General features: G+C 47.5%; 1 protein-coding gene across 1 annotated transcript; it reads left to right on the top strand.

The window, feature by feature from the left end:
* The first annotated feature begins 1,589 nt into the window (after positions 1-1,589).
* Positions 1,590-27,011, top strand: LOC144142558 (Y+L amino acid transporter 2-like). Its single transcript, XM_077674150.1, has 7 exons — positions 1,590-1,729; positions 2,158-2,313; positions 9,019-9,120; positions 11,183-11,443; positions 12,750-12,875; positions 20,024-20,120; positions 21,510-27,011. Exons 1-7 carry the CDS (start codon positions 1,717-1,719, stop codon positions 22,396-22,398), a joined length of 1,644 nt encoding a protein of 547 aa, XP_077530276.1. The 5' UTR covers positions 1,590-1,716; the 3' UTR covers positions 22,399-27,011.
* Positions 27,012-27,034: the final 23 nt, after the last annotated feature.

Below are 27,034 nucleotides of genomic sequence, written 5' to 3'. Positions count from 1 at the left end.
TGGGTTTGACAAGTGGGTAATACCGCAATGCCCATCAGATTGATGTTTCTCCAGAAGGAAGTGGCTACGACTCACTGGATGGCTGACTGGCTATCAGACCGATCCACTGGTGGATTGGACGGGCGGTATTATTATTACGTGAGAAGCAGACCACTTAGGAAAAATTGTTCTCCGTTGATTCGCAACCAGGGAACAGCCGGTGAACAGAAAACGAAGTACAGAAGTGCCGGTCTAAATAATGTTTAACCGAAATCCAAGATGGAAAATTCTAGCCAGACGAGATTCAACACGTTTTTCGGAGATGGGTTTTTCTCTTCGTGCCGCTGGGCATGTCGGTTTGATTCAGCAATGATCCCTTCTTCTGCTAAAGGCCCTCAATCTGCCCATTTTGAGCTAGCGCTCCAGTTTAAAGAGATTCAGAGCATACCTTGAAGTTGAGCCACGCATATTTTACTGTAACTCCTGCCCTAATACTCCATCTCATCCGAAGCGACCCGTCCTGTACGAATTCGACAGAGGGAATTACTGACAGCCGCATCATGAGGCTGACACTATTCCTGGTCCCATCGTGCAGACTCTGAGTTGCTGCTCCAGGTAAGCCTACAAGCACAACCTGTGCCGTGTCCTGTGTACCCGCCATTCTACTGTGCGAAGCAATCAGCTTTCGTACACCTGAGCCCGGCCAGCCACAACAAAACGTATAAATCTCATCTCCCAGCGTCGACTTATTCATCGCATCTCGTCGACAGCCTGTGTTCTTGCTTTGCGCTTGTCACTCTATACACTGGCTCGACGTCAACTTGATTCCAGGTAGGGAAACCAACCAATGCCTGGACGCAAGTCAACTGAGGCAGCTCGTAAGGGTTCTTAGGATGGAGTCTTCTTTTTATTGTCGCACGCTTAATTGCCGTGTACAGCCCTAGCTTAGCTAATAAATCTTCCTTGGTGGTCTGGGTTCAGTTGTTAGTGAAGAAACACTTCGCTTTTTCGTAGTAAATACAACTTACGTTCCAAGCATGAGACAGGCGTTGATGACGAAAGCGAGATAAAGAGAAATGGATCTATATAACGCAACTCTGGTCCCAAAACAAACGTTGATATCATTTCCATCTTATTGCCGTAGTGAGGGAGTAATTGAATTTTTTCACGAAAGTTTTATTTGAGTTACTAAAAGTATTGGTGTGTTGTCTGGCGAGATGGGTCTTGCGCCCGGCACGTCGATTACGTTTGCATGTTGTGCAAGTTCACACGCCAATAGCATCCGGGAACTGCTTTAGTAGTGTCCTCAAGAGGCAGGCAATTGTTTGAGATCGCACTGCATTCCCACCGGGCAATACGAAAACAACCTGAGTTGGAACATTTTTCCATACTTAATGGAAGTGGAGCAGGCCTACTTTTATAGTGATGCTAATTTGTTTGATGCAAACTTTTTAGATTCTTAATGCTTTGCTTTAGGATAAAATACCTTTCCCGTCACCCCTTATCGCAAGAAAATACTCGCTGGCCGGGTCGGGGCATGCTGTGGGTAGGGCTGGCTGTTTATCTGTACTTACTTTATCGCTCAGCTTACAAATAGGTTGGAAGACAATAGAGGTGAGCAAGTGGCACGTGTTTGGGTGCTGCCGAACATACAATATTGCAGCTCCAGATGCCTGAGAGCGCACACGATGTCGCTGGGCATTCACAAGTTACGAAGCTGTCATCTAGAACAAGGATATGGACGGAAACGGTATGGTTAATTTTCACTGCCCATATACGATGCACCTTCCCGTACACGTTCATTGTGTAATGACCAAAATGTTTGTCTGCTAGTGAGAAGTGAACATTTTTGCTGCCTTTCTGCTCCCCTGCATATTGAAAGCTATTGTGGACGGCGAGATGCTTGTAGTGCTTCGAAAAAAGGGAATCGAATTGGTGTTTCCCGTACGACATCAGCCGCATGAATTTTTATGATGCCGTCGGAATGACGTTGGCTGCCTGGTGCTTTGTAGTGCACACCAAACATGATCACGTTTTGTATATGTCATTGCATTCAAGCAAGCAATGTTGTGGCAAATGAAATACTGGTCTTAGCCTAGTTTAAAACTGATTGCTTGTTGAATAAATTAGTTCCATTTGTTGAGCATTGCAGATCCTGTTTTTTTTCTTCTTTAAAAGGCTGTCACGTGTCTGCACGCTCTAGAAGCGATCAGTTTATATCGCCAGCAAAACTTTCAAGAGAGTGCCGTGAAGCCAACGCAAATACCCGCGGCAAGCTCAAGAGGAAAGTTGGCCTACTCAGCGCGATAGCTGTTGTGATTACCAGTATCATTGGTAAGTCATTCGAACGGCAGAAAAGCCTCTTTATTTACCTCCACACCATGTAATACTCTTTCGATGAACAACAAATCACTATAATTTTCGTTAAATTCGTTACTATGTGCTAGAGCACGCAATCTATGTATGCTATCAGGCAGAGTTACTCAACAATGTACCAATTATAACAGTAAGGCTTTGTTTGTTCACGGAATCGTAGTTGTACAGTTATCTAAATAGGATTGCGAGCCATGGACGTACGAGACACAGGGAAGCCTATTTTGGCAAACCCGCTCGCGTTTTCTAGAGTGATCGGAAGCTGCTATGCCATGTCGGGAGTGAGAGAGATCAAACTTTATTTAAAGCTGCCCATGTCCGGGCTGCCGAAAATGTGGTTCTGGTGGGCCTGGAATGCGTTCAGGCGGGAATTCCGCAGGTGTCAGGGCCCCGCACGTGGGTAATGTGCCGGGCGAGGTGAGGCCAAAGCATGGGGCGAAGATCTGCGGAGGAGCGGCCCAGCTTTCCCATGAGTATAGAATGCGGGATGGTAAAAGGTGTGGATGAAGAAAGTGAGGTGATCGCCTGGAGCGAGGGCAACTCCAGCAGGTGTGTTTAACGTCGGGATAGGCACCACACACCTGACAGTGGGGCGTGAAATCTCGGGTTATTATATAGGAGAGAACGAGGTCACAAGGAAGGGAGAGAGTCTGAGCCTGGCGGAAGTAAGTGCCTTGGCGGCGTGTGAGGTCAGAAGTGGTAGGAGGAAGATTGCGGCGGAATACATGCGTGACCGTTATAACTTCTAAGAATGTTATCATAGGATCAAATAATTAGTACCCATAGAGAATGATGTTTTTGAGGAATAAGCATAGAGTGCGGTTACTGGGCATTTAAAGAGCTCTGTGTTGAAAATAAATATGCTCTGTAAAGGTGAATCAGTATTACACGATAGAGAACACCTTCACTGCGGCATAATGTTTTTGGGTGTGGTTTTAGGTGCCCAGTGACCCACCAGTGGTCCATTATGTATATCCCCCAGGTGCGCCGTGACACACCAGTGGGACACGCGCCTATGCCTCTTTTTTCTCTCCAACGAGATGGCGCAGCCACCGTTGCCGCGGGCGTTTGGAGCGTTTATTTGAAAGATTCAAAGCTGTTTTCCGCTTTTTTCGCGTAAATCTATGTTTAATACAAAATGCTTCCAACAAGAAAAGGCATAAAGTCAGTTTCTGTGATATAAATATCTATTAGGTAGATGAAAGGTAAAATTGAGTAGGAATATTAGCCATGTTCTGAAGTTTTTTTCCTCGGTGATGCGCTTTCTGTTGCACCCGTGAAAGTCACGAGGCCCCAAGAGGACGTGTTGCTGGGCGTGTTGGTTGAGATCTACAAACATACTGAGTGGCGCAAATACACAACACACAAGAAAGAAGACACGGGAAGGCGCTTGTCCGTGTCTTCTTTCTTGTGTGTTGTGTATTTGCGCCACTCAGTATGTTTGTCACGAGGCTCCATTAGGGCGCGCTGAAAAGTTTTGCAGCAGCAGGAAAAACTCATGCACTTAGTCCAACGGCACGTATTTCACAAACTGCGGGAAAAATTTGCAAGCAACACGATGGAGGAACGTTCCGGCACTAGGCTCCTTAGAAACAATCGCGTCACCTCACGCCCATTGCAATAGAAAATGTACATATTAGTTGCAATTTCGAACTTCAGACGACCGCGGAAGGTGGAGAGCTCTCGCGGTTGGGTCCCCGGTGGGGCACGCGCACACAGCACAAAAACATTTTTATTTAGAAACGATCGCGCCACCTCACGTCCATTGCAATAGACAATGCATATATTAGTTGTAATTTCGAACTTCAGACAGCAGCACAAGATGGAGAGCGCTCAAGCGTGGGTCAATGGTGGGTCACGCCGCACACAGCACAAAAACATTTCTATCGAGTGCGTCGTGGGTCAGCGGTGGGTCATAGCTTTTAACATCGGACAAGTATTCTTTTGGGCGTGTGTATCCTCATGCACAAAAATCACACGTCTGCGTTCAAGTGTCATAAAAATATCGCAGCCGCAAGCAGACAGATGCACGCAACTTCGCAGCCGCACAGGTGGAGCACAGGCCATGACCCACCGGTGACCCACGACGCAGTGAACGTGTTAAGTTAGAGATAAAGAGAAGAGAACACGATGAAGAACACGCCCGCGGCAAACGCCCTTCTCGCATGCACAGCTCCTATACTTGCGAGAACGGCGTTAACCGCGGGCGTGTCGTTTCACTCATCTGCCGCTACTCGACAAATACTGGCTTGCTGACATATTTGTGTCACAGTGAGGACAAAAGTTAAGGGGCTGTTGAGAAATCGGCACTTGCACACTAGGCTTTCAGCGCTTCGAAACAAAAGAGTGTAAAGCAGAACTGTCAATCAGTTTCAACCCCACTCTTCAACAACCTGTCATAGCCTAGCTACAGCAGGTCACGTTCCCCACATTTTTTCTTCTTTTTTTGGGGGAAGGGAGGGAGCGTGGAATTGGTGTAAATATGCTCCGCACAAGTAAGTCAGTATTACGCGATAGAAAACAGTTATTCTAAGATCAAAAGGCGGCGTTTATGGGAAACACCTCATCCTGGGAAGAGACTCCCGTACACAATTGTTGCTGTACAGCTGCTTTAGGAACAACGCGCTACACGAGGAAGTCAGTGAAGTTTAAGTTTAACACTAAGGCGCTTAAACCTGACGGCGTAGGGTTGAGTGAAGCGAGGGCTCTCGCTTACCTGCTGGAACACAAGTACAAACACCCGAGCCCATAAAATTGTCAGTCCGTTAAATAGCAGTAGCTATGCCAACATATCATGGAGCCCTGGCTAGACAACCCTACCCGGCGTAGCTCTGGTGAAGCACTTATACACGCAGCACCCACTATAATCTTGTTCTGCATCCAGGTTTTTGTACAAAATCTTGTGGATAAAGCAACAAAGTACACGCAGGATACATATTATTGTGCCCAATGAGACCTACTGCCTGGACAGTGCCCGAACAATGTAGTCCGCAGGATTAGTGAGGAATGTGGGTCTGTAGCTTGTAATGTGGAACTGTGGCTGGTAATGCTTTGGTACACGTTCATCTTTTTATGCTGCCTATAATACCGTCTCCTTCCTACGACATCCCGGCAGAAAATGTAGACTGAAAATCGACAGTCACAATTAACTTTGTGAAAGCTTAATACAAAGAAAAAATAAAAAATAGTGCGGGCACTTCAGTTATCAATCATAGAATTTGGTTAAACCACAAACGTTCATTAAAGTGAATAAGAACGTAGTTGAAAGATTTATGGGAGACAACCACTGGGACATGTAATACTCCATCACCTACTCCATCACCGAGCGGGAATGCCTTGAACTTGTGTGGGCCGTTGGAAAGTTTCTCCCCTACTTATATGGACGGCTGTTGACTGTTGTCGCTTATCATCGTTCGTTATGATGGTTTTTTGAGTCGAAAGATCCTACTGGACGCTTGGGTCGCTGGGTACTATATTTCAAGACTATTCTTTCTCTGTCGTCTACAAGTGTGGTTGCCGTCATCATGACGCCGACTGTCTCTAACTTTATCCGGTGGACCCTACCGAACCTCTTGCCGAATCCTGTTTGCTCTTCATATCAAGGTTGCTCCACATCGGTGTTGAGCGGAGGTAGGTAGGTAGGTAGTGGTTCGTTGGAAAAGGAAAAGAAATGGACTGGGGATAATTTTGACCCCATCTGGGGGCTCACCGGCATACAACCCAGTCCGGGGGGTAGGGAATATAGAAGGGGGTGAATAGGATAGGGTAGAGAAAAAGGAGATAGGTAAAGAGAGAAAAATGAAAAAGTTAAGGCGTCACGAAGAAAAGAAGCGTTTCCACAGTCACTGGGGGCCGCCGAGCATTGTACACACCACAAACACAGGTCCTGGCGTCATGCTGCGTCCGGGAGAAGTTTTCTACGGGAGCGGTGAAGCGTAGAGGCGAGGCTGTGCTGCGATGAGTCGTGCACGGCGGTCCGAAGTGAGGGGAGTTTGCTGGGTGAAGATACAGGCAGACGAGCGATTACTGGCGAGCGGGAGCAGGCGCTCGACGGCCCCACGCAGCAGAGCGCGCGCGTCGACGGAAAAAATCACCCATGGCTCGCGACGCGTGGCCTGCATAATCGCGATACCGCTTCGGCCACGCAGGAGCGAACGAAAAACACATCCGCACCCCACGACGACCGAGGCCAAACTCCCCTGTTGAGCGGAGTCGCAACCCCTCTTTGAAATCCATTATCTATAGCCTTACTACCGACTCCCCGGCACCTACCACGCAGCTGCTTCGACTACAGGATGACATCCTTTACCGCCGTAATTTCCGTCCAGATGGCTCTGGGCTCCGCTTTGTTGTTCCTGACCATCTCCGTTTAGACATCCTCAAACAGCTTCACGACCCACCTACCGCTTGTCACCTCGGTGTTTCCCGCACTTACGACCATGTGAGTCATCATTTATGGCCTTGCGTTTACCGTTCTGTCCAAGGTTATGTGGCCATGTGTGCGTACTGCGACCTGTGCGTACTGCGACACCGCCAGGTATCGTACAACCGTTAGACATCCCCACGGAACCATTTGTGTAGCGTAAGCTACACTGCCCGAGGTTGAGCAGTTTCGCGTGGACCTTGATGGGCCGTGCTGTGCAAGCGCGAGGAGCATTGGATTGGATTGATTTTTATCGTATTGTATTGGATTGGAATAAATTGGATTGTATTGAATTGGATTGGACATGCAATACAATTGGAGTGTGGGTGTTTAGAGAATTGGGTCTGCGCGTACCAGAGGAGTGACGTCATAGCCGCGGCAGACGCACTGGTGCCGGCGCATGCCCAGCTGCGCGCTTCCGGTGTGTAGTTACCAAGTCTGACGGTGCGCCGGAGCCGCTTGATATCAGTTTCGCGTGGCTCCTGGAGAGCCATGCTCCGCACGCGCGAGCAGTAACTGGACTGGACTGGACTGGACTGTACTGCACTGGAGTGGACTGGACTGGACTGGACTGGACTGGACTGGACTGGACTGAATTGGATTGGATTCGACTGGACTGGACTGGACTGCATTAGATTGGATTGGAAGTCGTCTTGCAGCAGTAAGGATGATAATCAGCTAATCCTAGACAGCCACGAAACCTAAGAATAACCAGATGAACCTTAGCTCACGCTACGTATATCCTTCCATAGCCGAGCTAAGCCATTGCTAATTTTTTCGTGTTTGTGTCGATGTCCTTCGTTCCTTCCCTATTTGGTAATCAGTCGATCTCTTGACCCTTACACAGTACGCCATTACTCATGCTCTTCCCACCACGGCGCACCCAACATTAGTGACTTCCTTCTACGCGATGTCATGGAGCACCTCGCAAGCTTCTGACTGATCGGGGCCGCTATTTCTTGCCTCTAGTTGTTGAAGACGTTCCCCGTGCGTGTGCAACACAACAAAAGGTCGCAACTGCTTCAAATGTGCAGACTAATGGCCTCACAGAGAGACTAAAAAAGACGCTTACAGACATGTTGTCAATGTACGTCTTCCACGACCAAGGCCACTGGAACGGGGCGTTACCTTACGTCACGTTCGCTTACCATTCTTCCCGTGACGACACTGCAGGCTCATCCAGGTTCTACTTGCTCTACGGCCGCAAGCCAGCTTTGCCGCTTGACACCCTTCTACCGGATTCTCAGCCCGCAACTGAATATGCCGTAGCAGCCATCGCTCGGGCCGACCAGGCTCGTCAAGTTGCCCGTTCTAGCCTCCTCTCACCACAGGCCTACCAGAAGGCGCGTTACGACTGCCGACACAAAAACCTTCAGTTTTCGCGGGGATCACTTGTGCTGGTGTGTTCGCCGTCGCATCGTGTGGGACTTTCTGAAAAAAAAACCCATCTTCCCCTATCATGGACCTTACCGTGCCATCCATCAAGCGACAGATGTCACGTACGAAACATCGCCTGCCGTAACATCGACCACTCCCCACCGTTTAACCATGGACATTGCTCTTGTTACCCTCCAGGAACCGTACCGCGTCCCCCACCGGGCTTCGCTATGATTAGCCCCGAGTCGGCCCGTTCGGCCGCGGGGGTTATGCTGCAGTGCCTCAGCTTTGTCGATTTTGCGGAGAACCCGGAACTTTACGACATATGGTAGGCGGGTGTGACCAATACCCACTGATTCCCCCCAACCTGAAACTTTCTACTGCCGAGCTTTGGGAGAGGGCGTTGGTGAGAACAGGCCTGGACGACAAGCTTCGGCTGGCTCACAGGGCTGTCGATCCTGCCCGCTCAAAGGGAATCTTGGACTGAGGACGCTTCCTTTAAGCTTAAGTAAAATCCCACCTGTTGATTTAAATAAACGCTTATTCTCTCTCCCTCTCTATGCGTGAGAACCACAATACCTAGTTCGTAGCCTATGTATAACATTAGGACGGGTAGTAGCCGAAAGAAGCTAACGCTAGCACGCTCGGACTCAGGATCAGAGCTAGAAGTAGAAGTAGAAAAGGATCTTGCGCTTTGCCCGCGCGTTAGTCTCAGGCTTGTAAATACACTACGTGGCTGCCTCTTCGCTTCACGTTTTCCTTCACGTCCCTGTAATAGTATTCACTTGTGTTTTAAAAACCCCGCTTATGTACCCGACACCAAGATAACTCCCCGATTGGTAAAATTACTCCTGTTTACTTTTTAGGATCGGGAATATTTGTCTCGCCAAGCCTGGTGTACCGGCACGCCGGCTCTGTCGGCGTTGATCTGGTGATATGGGTTTGTGCTGGACTCATGACTATAATTCGTAAGTATATTGGAGTGTTTTAAACAAGCACTGCCACATACAGTTTGTTATGGCGACAAAACGCAGCGGAACTACCTTGTTTGGATTCATGTGTGTTACATTCAAAGATTGTGAAGGGTATGAGCAATTGGCAAAGCCAAGCTGTTCTTGTGTTGAAATAATGCAAGTTGTTGTCATTTGCACAGACTTAACTTGAAGCAAACGACTGTGTCTACTCTAGGCGCAACATGAATTGGCCATGGCTGATAAAACAGAATTTCTCGTTCGTAAAACAGCAATTGGCAATACCTGCTACCGCTGCCGCTGCTAATACCACTACTATTGCATCATTATAATTATGCTTATCAGCGGAATAATCATGGGCATTGAAATGACGTTCTACTTGCTCGTAACACGACAAAGCCACCTAAAATAATTATACATTCTTCCATTGATCATCTGGCGTATCATTTTGTCCCCTGAATATCCTTATCTCTTTGCTGGAGGGTGCTTTTCTTTTTCTATTTCTCTGTTTCTATTTCTGCGCTTCGCATTGTACATCCGTCACAGTTCCCCTTTTCTGAAATTGGGCAAGAAGGATGTTCACTTTGTTTGCTCCGTAATTAACGAGCGGGACTGTCTCCTCCCGCATGAACCATGTAATATTTGAAGGCGAGGGCCTCCAGTGCGCTATTGTGCCGTAAAAATGCGTTCTTGTGCGGAACATAATATGGCTGTATAAACAGCAAAACACTTACACACATATAAGAGCTGGTGCCGTAACGTGCATATAAAATAATTTTGATAATATGAAATCAATTGCTTCCCCCGAGAAGGTTGCATGAATGGCGGTTTGTATGGTAATCGAACCCGGCTGTCTAGAGAAGGAGCCACACGCATCACCACCCCATTGTATGAGGACGTTCCCAGGGAAGGAAAGCGATTTGGCCAAGTGAACGCGGTGCTTCCGTAATGTCACGTGAGAAAGGAACGTGACGCCACGCAAGTGGACTAGCTGCACCGCAGTAACTCATAAATGTGATTCTGGGGAAGGTGTGGCATGAGGTGTAGCCAGTTGGCCTCCCGAGGTAATTCCCGCAAAAAGAAAATGAAGCGATCGGCAAAAAAAGGACAGAAACATGATGTACCAACTTGTAAAGATGTTTTTGATAGGATTGAAACAGGATGATATAATGCTTTTGCTTTCAAAACCTGCGAGGAGACTTGAGTTCCCTTAGGAGGTAAATATTGAACCGGGCTTCCTAGAGGCCTATCGATCGCGCCTAACATTACTGCCGGCACATGAAGGAGAGATGAGTGCAGAACACTCCCGTAGGCATTTAAATATGTAGCTCTTCGTTCCTAATAGAATTGGTAATCAAAGTTGCTCCGCCATATCCCTTTGTCTCCCTAATGCTACGCTGTACGCTGTATGAACTCGGTTGTATTTTGTAGCTAATAGGTGTCGTGGCAACCACGCCTCAATTGTGGCAATCAAAAAGTGACTGAGTTGTATGATATGCACTCGAACCGTTCGTTTGTATTTATGACGCTTCGAGCGATTATGCTTATTGGCCTAATTTCACGGCATCCTGCTTCCAGCCCGTAGCCGCGAAGCTACTCAGTGCCCCCTCGCAAGCTCACTCACTCACTCACTCACTCACTCACTCACTCACTTACTCACTCACTCACTCACTCACTCACTCATCACTCACTCACTCACTCACTCACTCACTCACTCACTCACTCACTCACTCACTCACTCACTCACTCACTCACTCACTCACTCACTCACTCACTCACTCACTCACTCACTCACTCACTCACTCACTCACTCACTCACTCACTCACTCACTCACTCAGAAGTTACTAGAGGTGGCACATTACTGTGCACGCACTGACACCCACCCTGCACTTAGGTAAAATACCAATACTTACACATGGAAGGAACCTGACACTGCGTTTTTGACTTATTTATACACGGAATGCTATAATACGAATGTCCTTTCATGCCACTCTGCGCACGGGGAAATTGCTGCAGCGAGGGTGCTTCACAAATGTTGTGCACTTGTTTCATTTGCAGGTGCGTTGTGCATGGCCGAATTAGGAGCGCTTCTTCCGGCGTCTGGTGGCGAGTACGCGTACCTCTGTGCTGCAGGAGACACCCTCGGCCGACCGGGTGACCTCGTGGCGTTTATGTACGCGTGGGGTCGCATACTCATAGCAGATCCCATGAACTCGGCCCTTCAGGGTCTCACCTTTGCAAGCTACATCTTACGACTCGTCTACCCTGACTGCACGCCACCTTATTTGGTGACCTCGCTAGTGGCAGTAGCATTTACCAGTAAGTTGACGCTGTGGCAGATGGCCTATTTAAGAAAGTTGCCCTGATATTCTGTGTCTACTGTGGCAGAAACAACCCTCTAAAAAGCGAATGGAAGATCTATTCGTGGATCTTTATGAATGCGTGGCCCTCTTATCCTCCGATGTCATTGCTTGAGTCTGTACGAGATGTTCACGTGTTGTTCCCTCTTTAAATCCGCCGCACAGCGTTGCTCACGTGGGGGTCACACGTGACTGCCGAGTGGCGTTAGCAATAAGGTCGCTGTGAAACACCACACCATTACAGCATCATCATAATCACCATCACACAGCACGCCAACCGTGAATTGCGTTGTAGGAATCTCAGTGATCACGTTTCGTGATTTTAGCATCAACCCTGGCTGCCTGTAGATTCTTCTGGGGTGGTATTCTCGTAATTGCCTGTTTTTTTTTAAAACGTTCGTTCTGCATCCGTTTTATTATGACGTACTTCCAGTTGTAGGCGGGCTTTGGGTTGACTTTTGCGCAACTCTTCTTAAGGTATCTAAGGTATCATTTATGTGTTTATTCTTCCGCCAGCGAACGAACAACAACGCGACGAAAAATCGTCTGCTCAAAATCGTCTGCTCGGAGTGGTTCCGAGAAGCCGCGGCTCACAGCTGCGCCGTGCTTGCATTGCATCACATCCGGGTGTTGGCTTTTAGCTACTTAGGGCTTTCTCAAAACGGACACTTTTGAAACGGACACAAAATGAACAAAACACGAGAATACCGCCCCTTGTGTCCACCAGTATCGACATTTCGTCGCCGTTATTTACGTTACACCCTCTCGGGACGACTACTCTGCTCTCCACTCGTTCCGACTCTCCTTTTCGACGCTTACAAGTGGTGATGGGCGCGTTCACACGCTGTGCAAACTGCCCGTCGGCCATCGTTTTGATCTCACGTAACCCTTAGTAAGGTCGGCAGTAGCGGCAACGCATCTAATTATCAGCGCACGTTTCAACCCTTGCGCAGATGTTCTATTGTTATTTGTTCTGTTACCGCTTTGTGTCTGCGGATGGACGGCACAAATTTATGCCGACGTGGAATACATATTGCTCGTGCGATATTAGTCGATAATCTTTAATAGTTCATAGCCTTTGAAATAAACAAACGTTTATATATGTCGCTACCAAGCTCACTCATCAGCAGGTTGACATTAACACCGTATTTTTCTATGGTGCTGAGGCAGCCACTCACACAGCTTAAACTTCAAATGTTGGATGCAAGAATCACTTCTTTGGATCTATGGCACAATTTCAAATCTCTATGTATGTTTCGTTGCAGCACTGGCGTCTGCTCTCAATGCCTTCTCGGTTGGAGTGTCGACAAAAGTGCAGAACGTCCTCGTAGTGATCAAGTTGACCATGCTCGTATCGATCATCTTCACAGGGATTGTGGCGGCAAGCACAGGTACGCCGAGCAATATAGCCTCTGGTCTTTATCATTGACTCGACTGTAGGCCACGCCTAAGTAAAAATGTGTTTGCGACATGATACCTTTTGAAGGGGCATAGGACTGAGTCACGCCAGACGGGTAAAACATTGTCATTGTTAGGTGAGGCCTGAGATTTTATTCGCGTTGGAAGGACCACCACTAGCCCTTGAGGAGGTTTATATCATTGCTTCGCTACTGGCTCTAATTATGCTAACATTTCACAATGCCTCAAAAAACAGCGCGTGTCAAGTTACTTTCATGTATAGCTATCACTGACTTTCATGATTCATTCCTTAGTGCAATAACAACCATATATGTGCGACATCGATGTGACACCTATTAAAATGTGAAATTTTTCTGAAAGCGAGTTTAAGCAAACTTTTTAATATGTCGGATTCTGCAGTCAACTTCTGAGACCAATCTGTGTGAATGGTATTTGCATTGGGGTTGTGGCTACAAAGGTGCGTTGTATGGTAGTGAAAATCATTAAGGACGTCCCACCTGGCGTGTCCACTCAAGAGCCGGGCAGGTGAAATGTACTATGAGTTATCTTGGTATGGCCTTCCGAGTCTTCCGAGCAGGAACTACCCCGGATCCTAAGACGTGGCCAGCTAAAATGGCTATTGGCGTCAACTATGTACCGTAACGACTCGCATGGATTGTGAAAGGATAGAGAGTAAAGACGAAAAACAGTTAAACCAGTTCCACTCAACGTGAAAGCTGACGGAAGTGTAGAAAAAGTGATTCGCCATAACGGGCTGTAGCGCTCTTATCCGCTAACTGCTACCACCCAAAGAAATTCAAATTTTCCGCCACCGTAGTGCTCGCGCGCCCCCCTGCCTGAAACAGCGCCAGCGGGAGTTCTGTTCTTTTTCTGCTTTCTTTTCCTCCCGCACGTGCCGGCGTTGCACTGCGACTTTTCTTCGCTTACTATTGCAAAAACCTTTCAAACGAGCGTTCCGACTCAATGAATGCGGATGCTGCAGGTTAATTACATATATTTCGTGACAAATGTACCTGCAGTTTTTGTTGCGCTAAAAACGAGGACATGTATGACAAGCGCCAGCGTTTTGCAAGGTTAGATTGGTTATGACTATTTAAACCGCCGGGTTTTCGAAGCTTCTGCGGGAGGCCCTACGACGGAACGCCGGGCTCTACTTGAACCAGTTATCTCGCGGGACCGCCGGAATCCGCCAGTTGTTTGACATCGATCGTTACAGCAAGCTACGACGATAAGGAGAGCCCCTAAAGTGCGCTGCACTTAAAGGGACACTGAAGTGAATTTGATTGATTGATTGATTGTGGGGTTTAACGCGCCGACGCAACGCAGGCGATGAGGCGCGCCGTAGTGGAGGGCTCCGGATTAATTTTGACCACCTGGGGATCTTTATCGTGCGCCGAAATCTCGTACACACGGGCGTTTTTGCTTTTCGCCTCCATCAGAAAAGCGGCCGCCGCGGCCGGGAATCGAACCCGCGACCTCGTGCTCAGCAGCGCCACGCCTTAGCCACTGAGCCACCGCGGCGGGTATTGAAGTGAATTTGTCAAGCTCCCGTTTTTGCTTGCACTGCGTAGACTGGCTGTAATATACACACTTTTCATCGTTTATCCGGCTGATAAGTCGGTCAATATTTTATAAGGCCTTAAAGCCGCACCAACTAAACGCTGTGGCGTCGGAAGGAGGTGCACCGTAATTGGACGATGTCCAAGATTAGCACTCAAGCAAGTTTCGGTTTTGGTTCTGTAAAATAACATGCTTGACATCCGACGTTATTGTTGGATGGGCATTCGCGATACCTCAATAATCATCATACCGCGCTTCTGCCATGTTCTCGGCTGTAAAATGCCTAAGATACTCCTCCAAGGACAGATTGGAATTGTAGCAATCACTAGCCGAGGCCTACGGTGTGGATGAACGCCCTCCGCGTCACCGCAGACGCTCAAATATCATGCGCTTTTCCCCCATATTTGGAGATTCACTCACTCATGACTGTATCGTAAAAAGTGTGTTCGCACCAGGCCAAGGGTCTGCTGATTCTGGCCGGTGCCCACTGCCCGCTAACAGTCGGTGCTTATGGCAACAGCACGCCAACGAGAACTCGCTAGCGCGTCAGTGTCAGTCTGCGCGCGTTCTGCGAACTCGTTCGTGGAGCAGTTAACGCTACAGCCCAAAAATGGTGAACCGAGTATCGAAAACATCAGCCGAAAACAAAAAAATCAAGTTACAAAAAAATGTATCCTCGGGGATTCGAACTTACAACTTGCAAAATAACAAGCATAGCGCTCCAGACCACCCGGCCACGGACCAGCGCTGGCGGCGTCGGAAATATGAGGTATATAATATATAACCTATATAACCAGTTTACACTTTTATTTAGTTTTATCATTTCGAACAGCTTAGGTGACGATTTGTTGTATAGCGCCTGTGCAGTAAAAGTCCCCCAAATTTCCACAGTATCTCACGTATAGCAAATGCATGTCTTAGCAAAACGTTCGCATATGTGTAGCTGTGCTGCTTACCGCTGTGCGTGTTCACCCAGCAGAAAAAAGTGCTTCCTGCTCCCTAGTTTTGCGCTGTACGGTAAAAGTGTCAGTTGATTTTAATACCTTAGTACCTATACTGACTTCGCTGACTTCTGCCGCCTTCAAGTGGCCTTAGATTTTCCTACTAGCGTGCCAGTCAGCGAAGCGTCGCATGTGCGCTTTTGCAGCGCTTGTGAGGAGCAATCTGGACTTGGAGCTTGATACTGTGTACAAACTAACAAACTAAAAAAAACGCACATTCTTCCATCCACAAATGTGTCATGGCTTAGTTTCAACTGAGCGAACGAATTGCGACGACTCGTCGGCGGCCGGCGGACAAAACGCTGGGCCGACTGACTCTGTCGGAAGGTCGGTGAGCCGTGCAGCAGCGCAGTCAAGCCAAGTCATTTCCTCCTCACGTCACACAAAAACGCCACAGAAAATGGGCGAAGATGCAGAGAGGAAGACAGCAGTTTCGAATTGATTTTTCTACTAAATAAATTCGCGTAAACGCACTCAGAGTGGTCGAAACATGGCCTATCGACTCCGGATTACCATTTGCGTTAGTAACCCGCAATGTTTACAAATCACCTCAAGTGTCCCTTTAAAAGGGAACAGAGAGCATCCCCATGTAGTGAAAACACTCGTCCATGGGGACGCACCTTGCGCCAGCGACTGTTATTTCCATTCCCAGAAAAGATAAAAGCACGGCTGCTAACTGTGCGTTATCTAACACCAAGCGCGTTCTAGCGCTGTATTGGAGCTAATGCCAGTTGGCACGATTACATGTACGAGGGCATTTTCATCCATTCTTCAGCATTACATTTGAAGTCGGTGGTCTCTAATGTGGCTGCAAAATCTCGCCCTAGCAGATAAACACGACGTTCGGGCAGCGTCAACGTCACAGAATGTGAGGTGGCAGCTAATGCTGTGCGAAAAGTTACTTTTCTCCTTTTGTTTGATGAAGATGTTTTTTCTCATTTGTTATTCGCTGCTTTCTGGGCAGCGCCACGCATTTTGCAAGACAGCAGTCGGCTTTTTGGGTACCCAACCGGCCAGCATCTACCGCTATCGCCGACTTGCCACAGTGTCTGTTAATTACTATAGCGTTCTTTGCTTTAGGCCTTATTTTATTACGAGTGGATCCGGCTGGTCAGCGAGCTGTAGGTGATTCAGGGGCCCGAAAATTACAAGAGATGCTCTCTTGCGAGTACCTCGGTGCGTGTACAGTGTACAGTGTTAGAGACATCAAGTGCGAAAGTATTTTCCTCCATGGTAGCTGCTACCTCTCATTGCTTCGGTCACTGTTAGCAGTTGCGGGCAGTCCTTAAACCAGTTGAGTAAGCAAAAATAGCGAAGGTTGCCAGCGATTCAAGGTCTACTAGTAGGCGTAGCTTTAGTAAAATGTGCGTAAAATGTTTTACTCCTGAAAATACCAGTCCTCGTTTAAATGCAGATTTAAATGGTGCGTCTTATGTCAAAACAGATTTGTTAGTCGAAAGTCTCATATGGTCCATTTTGCGGCGTCATGCTTGCGTACAGTGGTAGTAAAAGTCCCATTGGCTGAGCAGAGCCCACCCACCCACAATGTCAGCATAGTTACCCACTCAAGCGTATTTGCCAGTGACGTTGACAGCTGTCGTCGAAAGCTCGGGGATGATTGGCCGATTCCCATTTGGCTGTGACGACAACATAACCGGGACCAACAGGGAGGACATGCTCTCCCACGTGGCACTGTGCATTTGTGTCTGATTTACTCTGAATCGCGTACCATGGGGGCGCTTGCGAAACGTGCCTGGCAACGGAAGTATTTATCGGAAGCAGCACTGAAAGAACAGTCATTTTCTTTATTCCATCATTTCTCCCAATAGTATAGAAGTATGACGTGCCAGAAGGTAGGCGCTTGCCATACTCAATCTCACATCCACTCCACTCGCATAACGCAAAGGAACGCAATACAAGCTCACAGCATTATTGGGGGTGGTCAATCCTCCAAATATTTGCGCAGTAAACAAGCTCAGCAAAAATACACGACAGGTCGAGGGACCCGCTCACACCCATAAGCCTTGCTAATTAAAAGTGGACTCGCGGGGTTAGAAACATAGCCTAAGATGTCATAACCATCATGCTTGCGGTATTTCTTGAATGCAGGGTCTACTTGAGCCACATATTGACTTCTCGCGCCTGAACGTAGCTGTCCCATTTTCAGGTACAGCAACTCGCGATAAAATTGAGGGTTTTTCCGAAGCGTCGAAAGAGTCTGATGCTTGTGCGCGTGCTATAAATAATCTTGAAGAAACGCCTGAGGTCACAAAATGTATCAGGAACAGAAAATAGTACAGCGGGAGGACCAAGAAGGAAGCGCAAATATAGCACCGTAGATAAGAGGACGGCTGATATGAGCTGGCGCCACTCCTGTCCACTGGGGTAGCGGGAGAGAGTAGTGATGCGTGGCTCTTTACGCGGGTGCTTCGTTGCATGTATGCGTGCACGGGCTCCGTGACGAGGAACGGCGCGAGCGAAGATGAGGCACGCCGATGCAAGGAAAGGGCAATAAACGCAGAAATAAGAGAGAGAAAGAGAGAGAGAGAGAGAGAGAGAGAGAGAGAGAGAGAGAGAGAGAGAGAGAGAGAGAGAGAGAGAGAGAGAGAGAGAGAGAGAGAGAGAGAGAGAGAACCATTTTATTTAAGACCGCAGAGAGGAGTAGTAGGCGAACCTGCATAGTGCGTAATGGGCGCGGCACGTACAAAGTCGCACCGAAGTATTTTATTAGGAGAGAGCCTGAAAAATTAACACTGAACGTTCACATTTTGGGTGTTTAACGCGCCAAACCTACGCCTGGCCTAAGAAGCTCGCCGTAGCCGAGGACTCGGGATTAATTTTGGCCGCCTGGGGAACTTTACTTGTGCTGAAACATCGACACACGGGCGTATTCGCTTTTCGCGAAAACGAGCCTGAAAAGCAGCCACACAGCGGCTGGTATCAAGCCGCGTCCTTGCTCTTATGACCAAAATGCCTGAGCCATTGAGCCACCGCTGCGGGTGCGCAAAAGAACTCCAAAAGTAGTACAAATAGAATCGTACGTGACGAATCTGATGGATGTACGCTAAAGACAACAATGGATCCATTTAGACCACTTTGTGGCGCAAATGTGGAAAATTAGCATTCCTCACATCACATCTTTCTGCATGGTTAACGAAACGAGCCCTTCACTCTGAACCCCTGTCTTTGGCTTATCGTATCACCTCAATGTTCAACTGCAAACGCATGGCATTTCAATGCGCCAAATATATTGTGCGAAGATGAGAGATGGGGCCCAAAAACCAGGACTAAAGAATCACACCAGTGAGCCGCTAGTGATTTGTCACGTTTAGCAAGCACAGCTCACATAAAGGGACTCTGCAACACATCCGATAAATACTTTCATCAATTCCTTCGCGTCTGAAAGCACTGTGGAAGATATAGTTATTGCCGGCACGGAGCGGCACTGCGTGATGCGCCAGTCGCAGCAGATACGCCTTCCGTTTCTGCTTTGCTATGGTGGCGATTTTTTCAAGTGACTACCGAAAACGTTTATTTTTGCAAGTGAAAGGAAGCTAGAAAAAAATTTGCTCTAATGACGTCATTCGAGCGCTCGAAGAAGGCATAGATCGGAAAAAATAGAAAAATCTTTTAAAAAAGTTTCAAAGTTATCTGATGGGCATAGAGCAGAAATTTCTGCCTTAGGTAGTTTATGACCCCCTATACAGGTACTGGATGTGCTTGTTGTGTGCTTTATGAAAGCATTATTTCTTTATTCGTTCTGAAAATGATTTATTCCACTATTCCTTTATTCCTTCTGAAAATGAAATTCGGGCTTCAATTTTATCCGTCTAGTTTTTGTTTTATTTTTAGTTTTTTTATAACTATTCTCGGTTGCGGTTTCTGTGTACCCCGTAATTTGTCTTCTTTACGTCCTGTGATAACAGTGAGAGCTTTATTTAAATTTGTGCATCTTTCTCGTTTTATGGTTGTATTCTTTTAAATGCCCATTAGGCTTTTAAGGTCGATGTTGTTTATATGGGATGTGTTTTTCATAATTAGGAAAACATGAAGCCTGTTATTGTTGTTCATTACGCTCGCCCCGTAATGTATACGTACACGTCGATTGTCCTGTTAACACGTTATGGTGATTTACTATTCAGACTTTACGATTGTGGTTATAGACCGTACGTGTGTCTTTCTTTGTTTCGTTTTTTCCCTCTTTTCCTACACTTTTTTTTTTTATTTTTTACACTGCCAATTACTATTGTATGTTTCAATTGCGACCTGCGCATCGACATTCAAAGCGTTCTTTGTTTCGCACGGCAAACTCGTGTCGCCTGCTGCTGTCGAATGTAGGGACAGTTGCCTCATCAAGCTGTCATGTAGTGCAGCTTTTTGCGACTGCCCCCTCCTTCTATGCTGAAGGAAAATAAAGTTTGCTTCGATTTGTTTTGATTGTATTGATGATTTTTCAAAATATTGAGAAAAGTGTTGCAGGGTCCCTTTAACTGATGAAATAAGCAGTGAGGTCGTGGTGCTCAACTGCTTAACCAGAGTGCCGGAAAAATTCGTTTCAGGGACAAATAACCTCGAAGGACCGTATTTCAGCAGTGAAGTCAGTCCCGGTGGCCTGGCTGTCGCCTACTTTGCTGCCCTTATGACAATGGATGGAGGGTAAGTCAGCGAACGGCCGATGCACCCATTCTGGTATCTACGGTTATTAGTTTGCGAGACCATGGATTATAAATATAGTTTATATACGGATTGACTTGCTAAACAGCAATGGAGTAAATGTTAAATAGAATTGTAGCAGGAATTGTGACACTCTAAACCAGCGTTCTTCTTGCTATCAGTAGTGAACTGTGTATGAAGTGTTTGGCGAAACTGAGCGCTTCTAAAGGCACGTTCTCACTGGCGATTCGCCTGGCCACGCGACGTCGCGCGACGTCGCAAAGGGATGAGCCGGCCGTCACTTTGCATCGCTCGGCGACGGTGGAGCAGATCGCTCTCGGACCGAATTTCCTCGTCGCGCGACGGCCCCGCATAACCGGATAGCCAATCATGGCCATGGAGTAGGCTGACGTACTCGGAAACAAAACGTTTGCTTACATCCGGCAATGCAGACGGCGGCGGCTGGGCCCGCTTGCTCCACTGCAGCCGGGCCCGTCGGGTCGGGCCCGCAAGCAACTTCCCGTGCGCTTCGGTTCTTTGGTCAATCGCTTCTGCGTACGCTTGTAGTAATCAACGAACAGCGTGGAACTCATCAGTGGGAAGAAACGTGCATGAATTGTAAAAGCAAGTAGTCCTCGTATATAGCTAGGTGGATAGCCGGACGCTAGGTCAACTTGCAGCCTTTTCGTACTTTTATCAGCGAGTGCGTAGAGTTCGGAGGCGTGAGAACTTTGTGCCTGTGAAAAGCGAAATTTATGGTCCGTGATGCGAATGCTGTGGCGTGAAAGCAGGGGTGTGTATTTCTTCGTGCAATAATATGTTTAAAAGAGCCTTCTTGAGTTCGTTACTTTCTGCTCCTCCTGCAACCCACCATGCTTTCGGCATTGTTACAGATTAGTATCATAGTGATTTTTACGTGTTTTTGTCGCACTCGCGTAACATAATTTCCTTTGACTGCGAATTGTTGATGCACTCGAGAGTCGTAAAAGTCGGGCAACAGCTCCGCTAAACGCAGACGCATCATCGCTCATCGCAGGTGCGAACACCGCATCATCACGCGACACGCCTTGCGCGATGAGGCAAATCGCCAGTGGGAATGAGCCTTAAGAAGAGCCTTCCGCTTTTTAGCCTGCAAGATCGGAGATTTCACAGGTACAGACGAGGTAAAATTTAGATTCAGAGTATTTCATTTAATTTCGGGGTAAAAAATTATCCGCAAACAAAATTCCTCATTTCAATTAATACAAATAACTCATAGTTGCAAATACGAAAACTGCCTTTAACTTGCATGCACAAAGTCTGAGCGGTTAGGATATTGTAGCTTTGCGGAACGGAAGTTGCACGAAAGCGTAGAGGTGTTTCTAATGTTTATGCTTTGCTGCTCCCTTGCAGCACCGCCATCTGCTACCTAGGAGAAGAAATCAAGAACCCATCGCAAACGATACCCCGAGCCCTGATCATCGGCGTCGTAGTGGTCAATGTTCTGTTCCTCCTGACCAATGTTGCTTACTTCATCGTCCTCGAACCAAGCACAATCGCTGCTTCCGATGCCACCGCGCTCAAATTTGGCATAGAGAGCTGGGGGACTGCAGGGGCAGTGATTATACCAGTTGTAGCATCCATCGCCACTTTCGGGACCCTGTCCTCTGGATTCTTCAGCAACAGCCGGCTTGGCTTCGCGGCAGCCCGGAAAGGTCACTTACCTTCGGTCCTCTCCTTCATCTCTGCAAAGTCGTCAGTTCCCATAATCTCACTGCTTCTTCGAACTGTGATGGCTGTTGCTTTCACCCTTGTCGGGTCAGTTGGACCCGTAGTAAACAGCATGGCTATGCTGTCTATCTTCTTTACCCTCTTTACCATGGGCGGCCTGGTCAGGCTCCGGTTCACGATGAAGGATGCAGCGAGAACGATAAGGGTGCCTTACACACTTGTTTTTCTGAACTTTACAGTTAGCCTCGCTATGATAGCTATGAACGTGGCGCAGGGTGCGGACTTCGTCCTTTTAACCGTCCTCGGCAGCGTGCTAGGGACGGGAATGGTGGTCTACGTCGTTTTTCACATCTGGAAGCTCGCCCTGCCGTTGTCGTCGACCACGACAGCGTTTGTGCAGAAACTTTTCTTCTGTGAGCCTAGCCAAAAGAGCGAGTTTCAAGTTATGAGACCCCGCATCAGTTACAAGACACAGCGGCCATCCGTGGCCACTGTTGGTCTAACTACAGCTCCTGTCTCACCGAATGACAAAACTAGGCAACGACCCGGCTGTGTTGGGACACATTTCTAGTTGCAAATGACTGATTGTGAAAATGCACAGCGGCAAACGTGCAGGAGCTGAATTGTACGGCACACCCAGCATCTCAAAATTATGTGGTTTGTTTTGAACGCCGCAATGCTAGACAAATGTTGAGTCAATTACCATCCGCTGCAGCGCAATCCAAGGACGGCGCGAGCTGTCTAGCCAGTGTCAGTCACCTGTTCTAATTCCAAGGTATCCTGAGGAGACGCTTCGGTTGGCCACTGAACGGCCTTGGGTGAGAGACATGTGACGTTGGCGTATAAAACACTTCCATGACACCGTTTGCCTGAAATTCCCCAATTTGTAGGCTGGGATAACGACTAGGTTGCGTAGATGACTCTGTCATTTCGCATTTTATTTTTGGTAGGGACAATTAGATTTCACCTAGAGTTTGTAACGTCAAAAGCTTTACTGAAGTCTTCGTTAGGAATTCAGTGTGCGAGATCCCAACAGTGTTCATATGCGTGTGGTTCTCCATCCGAAATGCCATCATCCCACTGTTCATGTTACTTAATTTCAGGAGGACACGCCACGGCTCCCAGCAATAAAGTACGACGTTGTTTGACGTCCTGGAACACACTGGAATGATTTGAGCGTCGATTGCGAATCTTTCAGGCTGGGCGCAGAATTACTGCTCGATTTCCACTTGCTCGAGAACGTTGCACAACCTTGCACAAAAGCGTAGAATCATCGATATGCAGGCAGAAATTGATCTCCATTTCATGCATGTATGTGCAGAAAAATAGTTTCAATGTTGCATACCAGAAGGAAACATTGGGGCTACATCCTGTTTAAATGGGCTAGTCAATACCCAACAATAATATAGACAATTAGAACATGTGCTTTGAGTTTGTCGCAGCCATTGCTACCGGAGACTGTTGTTGTTTTGCTAGCTAACTCTGCATTTCTCTATACGGTGGAACCCCGTTCATAGGTTTTTCACTGGACAGGGAAAACAAAACGTAGCAACCTGGAAAACGCAGCAGTGAGGAAACCTTCCAACATGAACGAAGACAGTATAGCATTTACTTGCAATCCTGTATTTATACAAATTTGGCTTTCTAACGTTAAAAAACTCTAGAATGTAGCATTGCAGCTTTTTGCGACCGCTGGAAAACACCAGGCATGGCAATGCAAGCTCCCTAGCGATGTCGACAATCTTCCGCTCTGGCTGCTTGTCAACTGCGTTTATTACATCAAGCTTTTCCTGAAGGGAAATCGCCTCCAGTTTTCGCGACGCCATGAAGGCACGACATAGTTCGCGGTTGCAAGTTCGACGGGGTTCTTAAACCAGAACGATATGCAACGGCTCGTAAATATTAGCGGCCAGAAAGCCACTGATCTCGGGTTAAATGTTAGCACAGAAAAATAGGGAATAATTTTTTTCATTGCAATTACCACTGACGCTGTGTCTATCCAGCATGACGAATTGCCCAGAGTGAAGGAATATAAATATTTGGGAATGTGAATAAACGAAGGGTGTAAGAAGGATAAGGGAAAGCGAAACGCAGATATAATGAAGCACAGAGCTCTGTGGGGGTATAACATATGAAATAGTGAGAGGAATTGGGAAAGGAGTAAAGGTTCCGGGTCTCAGATTGGCGAATACTGTACGGTGCTTAAAATCAGACGTTCCATGAGACCTTGAAGTGTACCAGAGAACCGTAGGCCGTTTAGCCTTAGGCGCGCATGCAAAAACAACTAACGAAGCAGTGCAGGGAGATATGGGGTGGGCGTCGTTTGACGTTCGAGGAGCGCAGAGTAAAATAGGTTTTGAGAGGAGGTTGAGAGCAATGGATCAACGTAGGTTGGCAGCTGAGGTGTTTAGGTACTTATACTTGAAAAGCGTGGACACGCAATGGTTGAGGAAGACTAGAAGGCTAACGATGAAATACGGAAAGAACAGTGGAGAATCCAAAACACCGAAGGTAACCAAAAAAGAGGCAAGGCAGAGGGAAACGGATAAATGGAGAGAAAAAATTGAAGCTAAAACGAACTAAGAGCTTTGTGGGGAAGTATTCACAAAATGATGGGGTATGCGTGGTCAGCGGAAAAGGAACAGAAACTATGCGGCACATAGTGTTAGAATGTGAGGCCATCCATTCAAATCTACATGAGGAAAATATTCGGCTTCCAGAAGCCCTAGGATTTAAGGGTAGCACAGATGAAGTTAAGTTCAAGGCTGTTGAGGTGACGAAAAGAAGATTAGAATGCTGGTGGACGAAAAGGAGAGAGGGGAATATTGCCTAGGACAGTTACCACCTGTAACAGGAAAAAAAAGTATTTTATGCCTAATAAGTTTTTTTTTGGACATGCCCTAAGCAGAGCTAGTATGAAACCAAGAGTATCAAACATAGGTATATTAGCCCTTTTTGTTAAGGTGACACGTCATCACCCCGATACAAAGGGAAACCAATAGCAATCATCAATCATCTTCATCACCGCACGATGAGGACGACAGCGCGTGCTATTCTTGAGGTGGTGCTTATATGGCAAACACGCATTTCTCGCATAACAAAGTGAAGCGTCCGTTGTAACCGCACTGATGATGGTGATAGCGCAGAGTAACATAGGGCCATCTAGTGGTGACTAATCGCACCTGCGTGCGGCCTCATACAGTCGGTTCCGTAGCGAAGCCTGTTCAAGGCTCGTCAAACTTCGAAATAACGATCTGTGCATGTTGCCCGGGTGGGTTCATAATGTCAGTTTGAGACGAACGATCCCGGAACGTACTTTGAGCAACGTCGTAACAGTGAGGATTTTAATACATGGGGCTCTATGGGAGCTGCGCCGGGACTAAACAAAAACAACCTGGCAGCCGGGAAAGCGCAGAACTGAGGAACGTAAGAGCGGGTTCTACTGTATTTAGTAGCAAGAAAGGAATACGGAATATCAATTAATCGAGTCCGACAAAAACTCAACTAATATATTTAATTTCTATTCAAAATTTTCAATATCTGCGCACTGCTGTAAGATTGTGCGGACATTCTAAATTCCACACACAGGTCAACTGATTTGCACTCTCTCACTATTTTTGATGTATGTTAGCGTAGCGGCTCATACTGAAATGACACTTCGTGTGTACAATAAAAAACATTTAAATCACTAAAGTCTCGGTTAGATTGGCATAGTTTCAGGATTAAGAGAGAACACCGAAGGAAACATACCACATCTGTGTGACAAGTGTGTGGTTCCCCCAACCCTGATATTAGTTGGCCGCTAAGTTCGGTGGCCCCACCAGGCTCGGTGGGCAACATTGTGTGTGGCCGGACAATAACCACCGCCGAGTACAGCAGCTCGCGGTGAGTCACCCTCACCACCAGCACGCTGCAGGTCGTCACTCGGCTGGAGGGTACCCCAACCCTCCCAGGTTCACGAATGCGCGGGCGTCGGGTCTGCGCGGTTGTCGGGCCAAAAACCGGGCACAAAGTTTTAGCACCCAGCGAGAGAGTGGGAAATTTCCACAACATGCATTGCTACGCATCTGCAGAGCCTAGAAGCCTAGGGGCGGTTCGGTGGCGACTCGGCGTGACAGCTGGTGGATATTTACGCGCACAGTTGTTTTCAGCGCTTTCTGCCTGCGCAGTTGCGGTGGTAGTTTGTGATTTAAGGCCGTCTTCTGCACTGGCAGCGATACACACCCTTTGTTTGTGTTCCGACCCGAATGAATTCTAAGATGACGCCCGATTGGCACGCAGGCAGTTGGTGAGATACTCCCCTGCAGCTCGAAACAGGTACAATACTTCTATTTTTAAAGTTTTGTGCGGCATCCATTCCAAGAAGGAGGACTGTCGCGATTGTCAAGAAGAGGTGACACTCGGCACGTGTGAACGTCACCGCACCGTGAATCCAAACCTGCTGTCTCCGTTTATATTCGCTTCGTGGTTGACACTGCACTCTCCGCGCGTGTCCACAACTCATCGGCGGTAACTCAGCCCGAGCACTATCACACTTTGGGAATGTCTGTTTGCGGCAGCAGAGGACGCAACGTCGTGGTGCGCCAACACAGAGCTGTATATAGTGCCAAGAGAGCTGTATTAGGTGAAATTATGTACAGGTGGCACCTCGAATGTGTGACACTAAGAAGTGGCCGCGTATATCTGCTCACTCCTCTGGAAATGTCGGCGAAAGACGATAGCTTTCTGCCGCCTCTGCCACGTAAATGCCTGTCTTCTCGTCCTCTCCCACCTCTTATGCTCCTCCTCTCTCGTCTCGCTCCTCCCACGTTAAACACGCTCGTGGTTTCCTAAAGTCAATTCAAATTTCATGCTTTCCACTTGTCGCGCCCTCTACTGGAACTTTTTGCTACTGTTGTACTTGAACACTGCCACGAGGTCTAGGCTCTCGCGTGCTCTGTTTGTGTTCTTGCGTCTAAATATTGGTTTGAAATGCGTGGTTTCATTTTACCGTCGCAACTATCAGCCGAACAGTTAGTTTCAAATAAAAGAACGCTGCGAGTGCCAGTTGTGCAACCATGCCTCCTCCAAATATGCCCATTGTTTTGTTTTGGCCCAACAATATTGATAATTATGAAACCTGTTTCCAGGTTCAACCGTCCGGAAAGGCTGACCCTATACAAACGTCTGTTCAAAAATTTTTTAACATTTGGCGTGGTAGCTCAACC

Source organism: Haemaphysalis longicornis, unplaced genomic scaffold (genome assembly GCF_048455015.1).
Source record: "Haemaphysalis longicornis isolate Haplotype H1 unplaced genomic scaffold, Haemaphysalis longicornis Haplotype H1 scaffold_6, whole genome shotgun sequence".
In the NCBI taxonomy this organism is placed as follows: domain Eukaryota; kingdom Metazoa; phylum Arthropoda; class Arachnida; order Ixodida; family Ixodidae; genus Haemaphysalis; species Haemaphysalis longicornis.
Note: the sequence above shows the minus strand (reverse complement) of the source record. Positions and strands in the feature narration are given on the sequence as shown.

Excerpts from the sequence above, each read along its gene's own strand:
- LOC144142558 (XM_077674150.1), top strand. Across the intron at positions 9,121-11,182 it reads TGGACTCATGACTATAATTC|GTGCGTTGTGCATGGCCGAA; the intron begins GTAAGTATATTG and ends TTTCATTTGCAG. Across the intron at positions 12,876-20,023 it reads GATTGTGGCGGCAAGCACAG|GGACAAATAACCTCGAAGGA; the intron begins GTACGCCGAGCA and ends AATTCGTTTCAG.